This window comes from Neopelma chrysocephalum, unplaced genomic scaffold (genome assembly GCF_003984885.1).
Source record: "Neopelma chrysocephalum unplaced genomic scaffold, ASM398488v2 Primary Assembly neopelma1_76, whole genome shotgun sequence".
NCBI classification, from domain to species: domain Eukaryota; kingdom Metazoa; phylum Chordata; class Aves; order Passeriformes; family Pipridae; genus Neopelma; species Neopelma chrysocephalum.
This window is the reverse complement of record NW_020897737.1, coordinates 8,750,524-8,766,636: the sequence shown is the minus strand read 5'-3', so window position 1 is coordinate 8,766,636 and position 16,113 is coordinate 8,750,524. Positions and strand designations below refer to the sequence as shown.

At 35.8% G+C, this 16,113-nt stretch overlaps 1 protein-coding gene across 11 annotated transcripts in view; it reads left to right on the top strand.

Moving 5' to 3' along the window:
- The window catches only part of DMD (dystrophin), a 1,013,774-nt gene that overhangs the window by 108,010 nt on the left and 889,651 nt on the right, over positions 1 to 16,113 (top strand). For all 11 annotated transcript variants that reach the window (XM_027688940.1, XM_027688937.1, XM_027688948.1 and 8 more), the window contains one exon: positions 1,607 to 1,668. In XM_027688940.1, coding sequence (XP_027544741.1) covers positions 1,607 to 1,668 — 62 coding nt within the window. Of the gene's footprint in view, positions 1 to 1,606; positions 1,669 to 16,113 lie in introns of those variants that run through there.

The following is a 16,113-nucleotide window of genomic DNA, read 5'->3' as shown; positions in this document are numbered from 1 at the left end:
ATAAAATTTTTAGCAGCTTTAGCATCATGTATTACCAAAAGCAAGCATCTCCTTCACATGCTGTTGCTTTTAGATGAGTTTCTAACTATTCAAGTACCACTTTCAGCCAAAAGATGAAGCAGGGAGCAGCATTTGGTGTAAACAGCAGTAGAACTCTAAAGAGTTTATTGTAGCAGATACTCATATTATTGGCAGAATGATTATAATGCATGTTTTCTAAGGCGAGTTTCCAGTTGTACTATTGTATTGTCAAGCTTTTCACTCGTGATCATCTGAACACAATTAGAATATGCTCCTTCATGTATACAGTAGCTCTTTATAATGAAATAGAAACTTTGAAAACTCTAGTATTTTGTTCATGCATATATTGTATTTTTGAGACTGAGAAACATTCTTGAGGAAGGGTATTTTTAAAGTGCTACCGAGTTGAGGTTTTAAGAAAAAAAAGATATATTTGTATCAAAAAGATTTGTCTTGTCATGGCTCCTTGGAAGGGTGGAGGGAGGGAAAGCAAAGTACATTATTAATGCTGTGCATTTCTCATGTAGCTCATCCATACCTGCCTTTCAAATTCATCTGTATCCATTAACATTATTAATTGCTGACCATTTCAGATGGGAATTTAATGTCCCTTTTTATTTAAGAAGTGTGGAGAATTTTACTGCAAATCAAAAGGCTGCACTGAGTGAACTTTATTTTAGTGTAAGCATTCTGCACCCTTTTCCATATATGCCCTTTAATTCTAGTTTGGTTGATTTTGTTTTGTCAAAGAAAGAGGTCTGTTCTTTGTATTTCAGGGATGATGCCTAATAGTTCTTTTTGAGCAAATGCTTATGAAAAGCATTACTTTGAAAGCATCTTTCTTTTCCAACCTCTATAATATACATCAGAATTATACCTCTGTTTGTCCATATCCATTCAGCATCAAGACTGCATTTGTAACTTATATATAACCAAGGCCTAAGATAATCATCTCCCTCTACAAAGTTTTCATATTAAAGAATTGAGGAAGAATTTTGTGTATGGCTGAACAAATGTAGGTATTTTTTTCTTTCTCCACTGAAGGGAAAATATATAACAATTCGTGACAGGTAAATAGTTGCAAGTCAGAAAAAACAGAAGGTATGGCTGCCAATGGAGAACTATTATGGTGGTCCAGAAGGCTTCACTTCCTCAAGCAAATTGATAAGGTGCATATAAAGTTGTTGTTTCAAGTACTTTTCTAAAAGTGCTGTAGAAGAGTTTCTTGTTGCTGAAACCATTGATGACATGTTTGGGTTTTTTCATACCTGTATTAAATTAAAATTTAGAATGGGATATTTCAGATCCTGCTGCAATATGTTCTCTTCTAGAAGGAAAGACACCACAGGATGGGTTGGATGAACTAGGGATATAGACCGTGAAGGATCCCCATGAAGGGGACCTATAGACTTTCAAAATATGTTGATGTAATTGGCAAGGACAGAATACATCCAAATGGGTGTCCTGAAGGTGTTTGAAGTATCATCAGTAGCTTTACAACAAACCAAGACTGAAACATTAATCAGTAACGTTGTACTGTTTTGTTGAATAAATCTAATGAAGTGCTTTACTTTTTTTCTGGCAGATGAACGGGAAGATGTTCAAAAGAAAACTTTCACAAAATGGATAAATGCACAGTTTGCTAAGGTAATTTATTAATTTATGTATTTACTTACTAAAATATCTTTTGTATCTTTAAAAGAAACAAAAACAAACCTCAAATATTCCTCAGTTGAGGCTTAATTTTCAACATAACATTTAAAAGTGTCAGGTATTGGTGAAGGCAGTTGACTAACTTATTAGAAAAAATGTCCAAGTTTTATTCCTTTGATTTCAGTAGAGGTTGAAATGTAATAAGCCATCCTTCTTTCAAAATGTTCTCTGCCTCAATGTATTTGCCTTTTCTCAAAATAGTGATGCAAATGTATTGCTGTTTGTTGGGCTCCTGTGTTATGTCCCTAATATACAGAGGATTTTCCTCTTTAGCCTTGTCTTTTTTTGTTTCTCATTGCAATTACAAATTTAATAAAACTAGATGAATTGCAGAGGAGAAAGGTTAAAGATAAGAGGTGTGATCCAGTTACCAAATTATGAAAGTCAATTATAATATGTTTTGAAATAGTTATTTTTGAGAATGGTAAACATTATAAATGTACTGGGAAAAAAAAAATATGAAATAACTAATTTATTTCAAGCATGCCCTTCTGGCAATATACAAGCATTTTATCTTTAACACACAGGAAAAATTTAGCTTATACTATTAATTTGATGAAACATTTTTTTAAAATTCTTGGAGGATAATTATTGAGCTGTATTTGTCAGTAATAAAACAAATCAATCCCACGATTTGTCATTTTATCTGGTAATAGACAACAATTAAATAGTAGCTGTGATATATCTTTTGCTTAATCTGGCTTTTAATTGTGTCCCATCTGATTCTATGCATTAAAAAAGAGGAGTAAAATAATCTAAATACAACCATTTTAATGTTGAAAAACATGCTCAGCAGTGGTTTAGTCCCACAGGCAGTCCCATAGGGCTTTTCCATGGTCTAGAACATTTTCTAATAGCTATTCAAGTGATTTAAACAGCACATATTTGTGCTCAGCATCTTTACAGCAGAGACATCCAGCAATTTGTAGGACCGGATCAGGATGAAATACAATCTTGAACAAATGGTCTCAAACTGATTGATGAATTACAAGACAACTTTGAAGTATTATATTTAGGACGACAGTAAAACATATGCATACAGAAGTGGGGATAGCTGGGCTGGCAATAATAAAGCAAAGAAAAGCTCTGAGAAGTGTTTTGAATCACAAACAAAATGAATCAGCAACAGGGTACCATTGCAAAAAAGAAAAAAAAGCAACTTTTTTATGGCTCTGATAATGGAAGTGTTTTACAGAAGGTGAAAGATGTAATTATTTTCTTTTACTTGACAATAGCGAGATTTTTAGCTTGAGTAATTTATAATCTTAGTGTTCCATAAATGAAAAAATAGCCCCAGCACCAGTCATCTCATACAACCTAATTTGAAATGTATTACCAGTTAGGCCTTGTTATGGTCACAGAAATAGTTACAGAAAATGAAGAGTAACTGTTGCTCCTATATCTAAAGAAAATGTCATGTTCCTAGAGCATTGTTTTCTCAGAAATGATTGTTTTATGGAATAGAAAAGCTGGCAATTACAAAGAAACTTGGACCGAGTTGCTGAAGAACAACAAGAATTATATAGGGTTTAGAAAATATGACCTCTCAGCAGATGCTTTTAATGGTAGGCTTGACTCGGTCATCTGAATGATCTAGAGGCCTTTTCTCCAATTCTAATTCAGTGAAATGTACTTTAATGGTGTTTTAGCTACTTTTTACTTGAGTTTTATAAGTAGTACTTTTAGTTGCATGTGAAAATGCATTCCTAAACATACTGGAGAAATAGTAATTTCCCTCTGTTTCATTTGGACTCTGAAGAAAACCTCCTAAACACTATGCTTCAAGAGTTTCTTTACCTCAAGCGTCACCTGTGTTTTGGACCAAGTCGTCTTATTTCAACAATCAACAAAACAATCAAAAAGCTCTTGATCTTTAAATCTTGGAGAAATTACTCTTGTCCTACAAAACTGTTACAGATAACACCAGAATACTTGGTCTAATTGGAAATCATGTATTTCTGGTGAGTTTAGTAATACCTGTTGTCTGGCTGCCTGTGTGGTGCCCTGCCTTCAGTGTAGTCACACACTGTGCAGGCTTTATATCTTTCAAGGGTTTTTAGAAAGTCCTGCTGTAACATGAATGAATACTGTTAAGAGCTGTGTGCTGTCCCAGGACAGTGTTTCTCCCTCTTCTAATGACCAAGATGTTTTCAGAGAGGTAGTCTTCAAAACATGAAAGTGGATCTCCATGTGAAATTTAAAATTTATCCCTCTTCTTCTGCTGACTTGTTTTCAGTGGTTCAAATCCATCTCTGTTTCTAGATGTGGAATTGATTTCAGTTAATAGGCAACTCCTTGTTAGTGATTTCTCATCACTGTCAGCTTTGTAAAAGTGCTAAATTAATTACTTTCATTGTAGAATTAGCTTTTATTCACTCCTGTGTAGTTCTAGAAGTGCTGTCTTGAGTGGATTAGCCTATGGTGTTGGAATTAAGATAGAGGAATTTATTACATCACTCATTTCTCTTATTTGTGAATACTGAAATCCAGGTCTTAATTAACTGTAAAATACTTAGGGTTGAGTGAAATTGTGTTAGACAATTCTCACACATCCACCACCCTCCATAGCTAAAAAATCCTGTACTTATACAGTCAAAATAAAAGCTTAGTTCTAAATGTTCTAAATCTTCATTTGTGTTGCATCTATAGTGCATTGCCTCCCAAAGACCTGCATTTTCCTAAAAATTCAGTGTCTAGAGCACTTGTGTCTCAGTGCATTTGTTCTCAGAGTAAGCTTTCAAAATACTCAGATTTGCAAGTTGTTTCACATGACTGGGGGTGCAAATAAAAATAATGCTTTCTAATTTATGTGTCACCAGCATAACTTAAGAACCCACATATATTTTTTACGTGTGTGGGGAAAGGAAAACTATTGTTTGAATCACAGGCCTGGAGAGAAGTACTATTCCTTCTTCGGGCCATGCACACAGTGACATTTTAGTTGGATCACGTGTAGCTACTTCTGACTCAGATGCCTTGAGTTCAGCAATGAACTCTGCTACCTCTCAGCTGTGGAGTCAAGTTCCTAACACGAAATCCATAAAAAACTTTCAACCACACCATCTTGAAAGTTTTCTGTCTGTGATGTTCAGAACCTGGAAACCTTTGCAGTGCTACCAAGAACTCTGTGAAGTCTGCTAGGGAAATCCAGCAGAACTCTCAGCAAGATTACAATTGCCATGGGTGATGCTGTGTCTCTCTAGACTTTTTTTTTTAACAGGTTGAGTGGGGTACTCTAAATGGAAAAACTGAGGAAAATACATTTTGCAGGTCCCTCTTACAGCTTCTCAAAAGAGCAGGTTTCTCTCTAATTCTTACTTCTGTTACTAGCCAGAAAATGGATTATGCAGAAAATCCATGCTTTGAAGATCAGAGTATGCAACTCATCTATAAGCAAATCATCAACATTTCGGTAGGAAAGCCAAAAGTTGGCTTTCAATATTTGTGAGATAAAACATTTAGTAAATTTAAAGTGTAGGAGAAATGGGAGAAGGTAATCCAAGAGACCTTTGTGTTTTCCCTGTTCTAATCCTAGACATGGTGTATGATTTTGTTTAGTGATACCTTCTTAGTTTATCATCTAAATGGCAGGCAATAAGTTGCAAAGCAATTTTTAAAATGTGGAACATAATACTTTAATATCATTTTATTAATAAAGAGCTTTTCTCTGTCCTCAGAAGAAGTTTATTTATAAAATAATGAAGTTCTGCAGGGTGCACATAATGATAGCAAAGGAAGGTATTGTAACCTAGTTTTTAATAATAGTACTGTAATTTGAGCTGTCACAAGAGATACATCTAGTCCTGGCTATGATATTTTTTGCTCAGATATCAACTTTTAAAATTTGATATAACTGAAATCTTGAACTACGTGTTTTGTGAGAATGTAAATATATCACAGTCCCTCAAGTGTAGCAGCTCTCTGCTGGAACTTTGAAACAGCCACAACAATTATGTTAACAGTGCGTGTACCCCGTTGTAAATGAGTTTATATTCTTCACTGGTTAAAAATTTTTTGTTGTTTGTTGCATAATAGGCTTCAAAACAGAAAGTGCTACTGAAGATGGAAATATTCTTTACTTGCATGTATAAAAGAGGTCGTATATGCCAATTAATTTTACAATGAAAACCTGAAAATTCCAGCACAAAAGGAAAAAAAAAGAAAAAAAAAAAAGAGCAACACTGCGCCCTAAAAAGGGAAGAGTAAATTCCTATGACTAAAAAAATATTCACAATTTGTTTTGTTCCCTCATTAAGCAGAGAGTGTCTCAAAGTACTGACAATTTTAATGCCAGCAGTAGAATTTTCTGTTGTGAGTAGAGAGAAGACCATCAGCTAATCATTGTAAGTTTTGGCAGCTTGAATTTTAGGTTATATCCTTATGGATAGCTTGAGGTCAAAGCTTAACATGTTCATAAAAGAATGGTAATTTGTAAAGGAGCTTTCAAAATTTTAATCTATGATATAAAAACCAGATGTTCATAAAATTGCTTGTAAATTCAGAGTTTTAAATAGGTTGTCTTTGTTTCTGCTACAAAAGAATACAAAATTCCACAGCATAGTCAAAGAAAACATTATATATGACAGTACACTCTAATTATTAATCTCCAATCAGGTAGAAGCAAGAGTCAGAAAATAGAGCATGGTAGATTTTGAGGGGAAAAGAATTTGGTAATGTTTTATGGTCCCTCTACCTCATGCTTTGGTTTCCTTCCTGTTGTTATGGAAAAAGGCAAAATATAAAAACAAATGTAAGGATATTGAGTACTACGTTACTTGGCTCTCTGGAAAGCAAAGATCATTCAGTAGTTATCCTTTTAATAGAGAATTTAAGTGGTGAAAAATGGCAGGTGGAAATATTATGGGCAGGTGGAAATATTAGGGAGTATGTTGTCTGTGTGGTAAATGTGGAATTAGATTCCATTTTTGTGTGATCATGTGAAGAAACATAGTAATGATGCAACCTGTGCCAAAGGAAGTAAGGTTGAAAGCCTCATTTAAAATATTTGGGGCTAATAGAATAACAATTTTTACTAATGGAATTGTTTTAAATAGCAGCTAAATTGTTCATGGAACACACAAAAGGCCTTGCTTACAGCTTTAGTCAAACTATGTAGCAGTTAAAATAACATAATTACTCAGGGTTTGTATGTGGCTTTTATGATAGGAGGTGTGGTGATGGTCACAGTTCTTTCCCTCTTTTTGAGTTCATGGACAACCAGAGGCTATTCAAGACTCTCATTCACTTTAGTAGTCTCTTGCAATTGTAACTTATGTGCCTTCTGCATGTCAGACAACAGGAACAACTGACACAAATGAATAGTTTACTGGTCTTTTGAGGAAATATGTCAAAATAGTTGAGGTGCATAGAGACTGCACAACCATAAGTCTGGCATCTGATAGAGGAATTTGCAGTGCTGCATTTGCTCACATGCTCACTTTTCCATGCTATCACTCACAATTACTTCAAATTAAAATAAATTTAAAAAGCCACTCAGGAAAATGTGATTTCAAAGTATGCTGACTCTGGGAGGGGAGTAATCTGGTGAAGTTTTGTGGAGAAGATAGTAATGATCTCATTTGTCAAATTTCTTTAAGATTTTTGTGTTTACCTGCGTGAATAATCTACATCTATAACCATATTTCTGGACAACAGTTAATAATCAAGAAAAGGAGCTGAGGGGAGGGATGGAGGTTGGCAGCAAATCACAAAAACACAGATTAAAATGTTCAATATGAGCTCTCTCCAAACTACTTTCTTGACAGCTAACCTATAAGTCAAATGAAGACAGTTGCTTAGATGAGTTGGTGACTGGTAGGAAAACTGGAACTAAATCCTGTACATAGAGGTTCTGATCAATGTGCTTAAGCTTCACTGATGTCTGCTGCTGTGCTGTATTTTCTAAAATCAGAACAGTGGTTGCATATGCATGTCTACGAGACCAGAAAAGATCTGTTTCATGTATTAAAAGCTATCAGTAGGGTGTGCTGGTGTTGTAGGATTTCAGTTTTAGAATTGAATTCCAGAGAGTACATCAGCACCGATTTGCAGGACAAAACTTGAATGTCATTGTAGACAAGTTCAGAAAAATTCATTCCAATAGCTGTGGCTAAAGGACCATGCTTTAACCATTTACACAGATTTAGTGTCTGCACAAAAACCTGTTGGAGACACAAAGTAAGTGAAAGTTTGCTGAGCTCCATGGTGCCATTAGATTATTAGAGTTCTGCTGAATTTCGCTAGAGAAAAAATTGTTCTCGTTTCATCTAAGGAGCACTAATTGGAGATAAACGTCAAGGACGATCAGGTATCACATGTAAGAACATTGATTCCAGGGCAAACAAAAGATGGACTGCTAGGGAAATTTTGAAATCGTGTCTGTGGTAAAACCCTTATCAAATTTTTAATAGCCCCCTGTTCTAAGTGAATATGGTAGATGTTAGATCAATTCATTAATTAAACATTGATAATACCTTTGGAGCAGTGTCAGATTTTTTTTTTTTCTGAAAGAAAACTTTCAGAAAACCAGATAGATTTAAAATTGTGTCATTTTTGATAAATCTGAAAAAAAAATGTGGTTGGTATTATTTGCTGTTGGTTAGACACCGCTATTGGTATTTATCCATCCTAAACACCTAATTATTCTGTTTGGTGTCTCTGTTGCCAGCCTTCTAAGTGCTACAGCAAAAGTGATGAGAAAGAACAGCTTCCTAATGTGGGAGCCAAACGACTTTTATCTGCTACAGTGTGGCAAATAACCAGAACTCTCATTGAAGATTAATAGTTCTTAACTTTGCTTTCCAGCTCTATGTGATCAACACTACCCTTGGGATACATACTGTTTTAAAATACCAGACTTTCTTGTGCCAATAACCTTTTTATAATACATCTTGCAAGAGCACACCAAAGGCCCATCATGTCTATTCTGTATCATTAAAGCAAAAGCTTTTGAAGCCAAATGATGTTTAAACCTGGTGTAGAAAACACATTTGCACTGTTAAGTGTTAAGAGATTTTTTCTTTTTTTTGGATATCTACAGAATACATAAAGAAATATCAGACAATACACATGCTCAGAATTATTTGCATCGATATACAGTAAAGAACTTATTAGATCTCCATATTCTGCACCATTTTTTACGGTGCAGCAAAATGGGATTCTTGCTGTGTGAATATTTATTATGTTTCAAATAAATTTCCTCTGGAATAAAAAATAACTTAAAAATTATTTTCACTGTGCTTTTTAAGGTAATATCAATGTCAGTGTTGCTATTTATTCAACTCAGAATTTTCGTTCTAGGAATTGTATTATCTATTAATATATTTTTATAGATTTTTTTGTATGACCAAAAAAAGCGAACAGGTCATTACTATGAGCAGAAACAGGCACAGTTTAAAGGCACAAACATCCTTATGCATTGAATTTTGCACGTAGCATCAGCTCTGCACGAAAGCTTTTAAATTTACAAACTTGAAGACTTTTTTATCTTTTGTTTATGAAGCAATTTTTCAGCTTATTGTTGGTAAAATACTTAGAAAACGTCTCCCTAAACAATCAAATTATTGTTTACAAATATTTAATTCTGCCCAGTGTAGAGGCCTGAACTGGAGATAGAGATTTTATCCTGTTACATTTACTGTAAAAGCAAGGAACACCGGAAGTTGTGTGGTGTCACAGTGTTGCACGGCAAAAGCAAAGTAGTGTTTAAGGAGGCAGTCTTCTCTGTTTTTCCCGTTCTTGGTAACATCAGAAGTGTGAGCCTCATGACCCACTGTGGCTGGAGATGCCTTGCAAACTGTCAGTATGGAAAAAAACCTTTTACTGAAAACCTAGAAAGGACAAAAATTGTTTTTTGTTATGCTTCAAAGTCACAAAGATAGATATCTGCTGTTAGCAAAAAAAGGTAATGGGACTGTCTCTACATTGATTTTGGTTGCGTTTTAATTTTTTTTGAGTTGATATTCAAACAGTAAAGGAGTCTTTCTGCTGTGCCTTTTGCAACTGGACATGTCTATCTCATATTGACCTATTTAGCCACCAGCACACTTGTCACAAAAGTGGGTAGAGCCCTCCCCAAATCTTCGTTCGCAAAGCCCAGCCATGATGATGAAAGGTTTATTCTGTGTGCATGAAGGGAAGAGATTTTCTAATGTTTTTCCTCCAGAACATTCTCCCATTACCAGGAGACTTTACAACTTTTCCTATTGTGGGCTCTTTTCCCCAAAAATGTTTGAATGATTGCAGTTTAACAAGACAGCTCTTGGAGAGCAGATTAATTTTCACTTTGATGAAAAGTGAAACTTTTCCACCTAATTATCTGCACATCTTTTGGTGGAGCTGTGGCTGCTGGCTGTGCATCTCAGAAGACCTTTTGCTTGCAAGTGAGGCTCACTTCTGTCTGCTGCCTTGGCTGTACAAGCAGTGACATGTCTTCTCTGCTTTGCCTTTAGTGGGCATAAATTCAAAACTAGCTACAGGTCGGGGCAGCTTTTTCTTTCTTCTGGGAAAATGGAGTCTGCCTCCACTAGAACTATATACCCATCTCCAAGCCTGATCCCGTTCCCCAGCTAAGGTGCCAGTGGGAACTCCAGACCTGGCACCACAGCCATCCTGCCTCTGTGTGCAGCAGCCCTCCTAGGAAATCCCCACCAGAGAGAATTAGAGCTGTCACTGCTGCAGTATGGTCACTGAAGACTGTCATGTTCTCGGTATCTTTTGTTTGCATGTGCAAAGATTATGTTACTTTTCCCAATCAAATTTTAAGGCTTAAAATGTTTTCCATGAAAATGACTTCCCGTCTAACACAGGCATATTGTCTTAAACAATGAGCATCTGCATGACAAAACACTTTTACCATTAGAAATGTCTGAATGAATACAGACTACATTTCAAATGCTTCTAAGATGATGCAGTATTTCAGACTTTAATCTGAATTTCAGGGTGAATTAGTAAAATTTGGAAGACTAAAATATATGCATTTTTATTATATTAAAATAATTTGTCTTCACATTCTTGTTTTTATAGCCTCTTCTTGTAGAATGACAAGGGCTTCCCTCACATTAGACATACCAAGTAAGCAAAGTAATCACTACTGTTGGCAATAGAGGGCACTGGACTTTCATTTCTAATATGTTTTACACTGGAAAAAATAGTTGAATTATGTTCATTGAGCTCTTTCACCTTTTCCTTCTCACATTTGGCCCTGCACCTCTGAGACTTCTATTCAAACTGTCATATTTTTTTGTTGCACTTTCAGTATAAAAAAAAAATAAATAAAATTGTTCACTTGAAGTTATTATTGCGTATGTGTCTTGAGAGGGGAATAGGAACAAGCTAAATATAGCGCTACAATATTGGTCTCAGTGGTGCATATGTCTAGCTTGCAAATTTGTAAACATTTACAAATTTGCATGATTGTTGCTGGCAGTAGACATCATCATTTCCGTGCTCAGAATTCATTATGATTACATGTAATCATCTTCAGAATCTCCAAAGCAGAACTCTTCATAGAGACAAACAAGAATTTAGTGGATTTACATTATGCTTTGAAAGTTCAAAAATAAAACCAGGAGAAAAAGAAATTTTTGAGCTACTGTCCCCATTTATCTGAATGCCCTCTTATGGAAAGACCGAAGCTCAAGCAAATCGTATTGACCATTCTCCCTACCTAAAAACGATTAATCACATCTCTCAGTTTCAGTGGAGACAGGAAAAAAGAAGGTGCAAGCTTGTAAATTTAGGACTGGTGCATCTACCTCTCTTGAGCTTTTTACATCACTTAAACAGATCCAGCACATCTCCTTGTATCAGTGGCACGTCATGTTTGTCGATGAGGCTGAAAGTCAGGCTTGTCACCAGCCCAGCTGCACACCTGCACCCCTTGGGTAGGACCTCCAGTGGGCTACTGCCCTCCCCTGCTGGTGTGTACCCTTCTTAAACCTCCCTCTGCCTGAGGCAGTGGGGGCATTTTGTGCCTCTCAGACATAAATTCTTTTTTTCTGTAGTCTCTCTTTGATGTGAGGAAGTTTGGCCATTCCTCTTGTGTGTTTAAATGCATAAAATATTTTTTAAAAAAACATGACTTAGAGGGGAAAAAAAAATCCCAAAGAACCCAAAACAAAGACAAACCTCCAACCCCCAGAGCATTCAGTTCTGGGCACACTGTGTCCGTGTTACAGACTGCATTTTTGGATGTTGATATGTTAGAGTTGGTGATGATGAGCTGACCCACCCCAGTTCTGTAAGCACTTACATTTTTGTGTATCGCTTTCTTTATTATGCTTTGATATATCTGTACTGTGTGCAAAGACTTTTGGTTCCTTCAAAGGTTCTGCTGATGGACATAATTTAACCCTTGTATCAAATGCAACTTCTGTTGAGGTTAATTTCTTTAAACCATGTGCCTATATTTTAGGTTCTACTGTGCCATGAAGCCAGGAAAAGTTACATTATGCAAGATGGTCCTATGGTAAAAGGGCATTACTAAGAAATAATAACCTTGTTTTTATAGGGTTGCAAATAACAGTATTTGCACAAGAACTTTCATATCTGCCTTTTACATATGAATTGGCTTCGTCAGATCTTTGGGGTGTTTCTGGACCAACATTTCAAGCATATGCCTGCTTTTTGCTAATCCTTTCCTCCATTCTTTCTCTGGTCTTACGTTTAGGAGTTCTGAAGGGAAAAAACTGTCACCCTGCACATGATAGCTGCAGTTATTTCTCAACAGCAGTGGCAAAATTGACACAGGCACCCTATTAAGTCTTGCTATTAAGTCTTTGCTTAGAGAATAAGTTATTAAAAAAAAAAAACAACCTTGTTTTTTCTACTCTGGAAAGGCTGTCTGACTTATAAATCTTTTTTCCCCTGTTTTTGTATCCCAGACTTATTAAATATTGATACTCATGTCACTGACTTTACTAATACTTCCACTTTTTTCAACAATCTACATGACAGGTGTTATTACACAGAATAGCCATTTTTCTTTTCTATCTGCTTTTCATAGTGTGTTTGATTGATTTGCCAGTTTCAGCCCATCACATTTGCTTCCTGGTGATATTAGTGTGAAAGCGTATATTGCTGACTTAAAAATAGGATGCTTTTAGTGTGTTCAAGTACTTAGTACTGGTTGTATTGAAACTAAGATTTCAGGCAAAAGGACAAAACAAGTAATTTCTTCTGTTCAGCCTGGTACAGTGGTACAGTTAGAAATATATATATGTATGTATAATTTTACTCTGAATCCTAAGGTATTGGTAGCAATAAGATCCTTTCCATTTAAAAAAGAAAGAAACAAAAAACCCCAAACAACCCAACAAACAAACCCTGACATTACTTCTTGAGAATAGTAATAATACCTTGTAATTCCAGTTGGAATTCTATTGAAAATTTTAAGTATTGACCAAGACACAGGTAATCACACTTATAAAAAGCATATTGAGACTATTCTTTTTTTTTTCCCCTAGCCTTTGGCCTCAGGACAAATCAATCTATATGGCTTTGTCTGTGCATGAAAAAGGCTATGTATATTCTGTATGTTCTATGATCTTAGAACAAAGTTACTGTGTGCTGGATTGAAAAAAACAAATTATTATGGCAATTTTCAAATGTGGTGATTTTGTTTCTTTTCTTTGTAGTCATCAGTCATATACCAATTGGCATTTTAAGTCAAGGACTAGTTTTCTTTGGGAAAAAAGTCATATAAAAAGCACACCTGGCATTTGGTACAAGGAAGTCAGACATGAGACACGTACTGCAATCAGGTATAAGCAACCTAGTTTATGTGTAAACATAGTTATCACACTGGTAGCTACAGGATTCTATTCAGGGTTGTATTCAACTACTGCATGAAATGTTAGAACTCCATACTTAAAAAGAGGGAATATTGCCACCCTGACGGCAATGACCCTAAAATACTAAAGTTTAGGTGGGATGCGCTGAGAAATTTCAGTCACTGTCTCTTAGAAGTTTTAAATGCTGTGTTTGCATAAGATATAAGCTCTAATTTTTCAGATATTGTAAGGGGGTAATTCTTAAAACAACTAGTGAGAGTGCACAGCAAGAGGAAAAGCAATTCTTGACTAAGTTATGGGCAATATACAAGACTTGTAGACAGTAAGGTTTTCTATAATTCTGACAAATATGCATTCAAAACTGGTGTTGTCATAGAAGAATGAAGACAAATTGAATCCACATGATAGTATTTAAGGTGTGGAACAGGAGCCATGCTGAAAAGAAGATGAAAAAGGAGCTCAAAAAGAAGAAGTGAATGCACCTATCAAGGTGTATCACAATCTCTTTGCATACGCTTATCAGATATGATGTTTACCATCTCATCTCATTCTTTGAATACTGAAGCAGCATTCAAGCAGTTTCTTCTAATATTTTTGCCTATGGGAAAGACCCAGTGTGTGTTTCTTTTGACATTTTGTAAGCTTTTAATTTCTACTTAAGTCAGCAAGGAATTGAGTTGGTCTGTGCTGCCTGTACTGATTCACTCAGGATAAATTAGGGTTTGTATTCTTACCTGATTCTTTCTGTAAGAAACCATAGAATCACTAAGGTTGGAAAAGACACTCAAGATCGTTAAGTCCAGCCTTTGACCGAACACCCCTACCAAACTGGACCAGGCTCTACATATGTAGCTTTTCACCTTGGAGGTTGCTTCCACCTGTGATCTCCTCTCCAAATGTGATCTGCCCCATCTAGTCCTTATTTTGGTGATCTCTGGTCTAGGGATCCGACGGGTCTCTAAGTCAAGTATTTCCTCTTTCGCCTTGCCATGATTTTACCAAGCTGTCATTGGTTTCCACCAGACAATGTGTTTCTGAGATAAACAAATCACCTCAAAGGCCAACAGCAGTTTTTTGGTGGTGTGGGTTTACCCCTTGCTGTCCAGCTCTGGTTTGCATGCTTGTCTGGGCAAAGTGGAGGTGTAAGGGAGGGCTGTGCACCCTCTCCACTGGGGTTCTTACAGAAATTTAGGCAACAGCCTAGTAGCTAAACAATTTTTTTCTGTTTTGCTTACTGTGAAGGAACCTAGAAAGTCTCATGCATTAATACTTTTCTTTATACAGCATGATTCTGAGGATCTGTCTTAATTTCAGTGGCATTAGAATTCACCTCTTCTAAAAGAAATAAAATTGCAGAAAGCAATGGATCTGAAGAAACTTTGGTTTTGGTAGATTGGTTTGTAATCTGTGATATCAACCTTGCATCCAAAGGAGGGTACTTTGTCCATTTCTATATCTGGCAGAAATCATCCAAATTTCTAGACATGTGGATCCATCTGATATAATGGAGAAGAATCAATATAGTTTGCAAAGAGGCCACACCTCACAATTTAATTACTTCTTCAGAAGAGCCTTTATGGTTACATATGTATGACTTAAACTCAAAAACGTGTGTATCTGTAAATACTTCTTTTTCTTTCAAAAAGATGAAATGTGAAAAAGACTTCATGCTTCAGAAAGTTGCTATAAGACAAGAAACAAACGACAGAAATGAGGTCATTTTACTCAACAGAGTGAGGTTGGCAGTGGGGTTGCATGCAAATTTGATTTGAGCTGATGATTATCTGGTAAAGGGATGTGGCAAACTACTGATGATTCAGAATCATTCAGGTCGGATAAAAACAACCAAAAGCTTGAACAAGGATTTCATTATACTGAATGACAAGGTGATTAAATTACAGATGATATTTAGTATTTGTTTACTTAAATAGAAAACACTTTAATAGATAAAGTTTAGGTTACTCCTTCCTTTGTGCATATTATATGCCCTAAGTGAGACTTCACCACTCGGAGCTGTATACAGTGATATTTCCCTATGAAGTTTAAAAAAATATCTTTACTTAGTTTTTGATGTTTTTTAATTGAAAAAGTTCAAATCACATCAGCAAGAAATTTAAGCCCATCTTGAATTTTCTGAGCATTAAAGAACATAACCTCTCTTTAGAAATTTCTAACCATGATTTCACAGAAATAAGAGCATTATTCTGAAGTACTATGTGATTTTACACTTATACTATTCTTATACTCTGTTCTCAAGGAGTGCAGGCCGTCATCAGAGCTGGATGAACCTAGAAGAGCCCTTGGTTTGCTCAGAATAGCAATTCTTATTTTACTCTCTTATAATAATTCCATGCTAATTCTGCAATAGAATATTGAAGATTATTTTTTCCAGGAAATGAGAATCGCTTCCTATAGTGAGATATTAATGGCACCATATTTAGCATAATATAAAAATGGCCCTCAGAGGCACAGGAATAGTAATCCAAAAGCTGGAGGCTCTGTTGAGACTCCTTCTGTGAGGGAGGAATGGTTACACCCTCCCAAGCCGCTTTTGGGTATGTGAAGGAATTCAGTGTGTTGGGAGGCA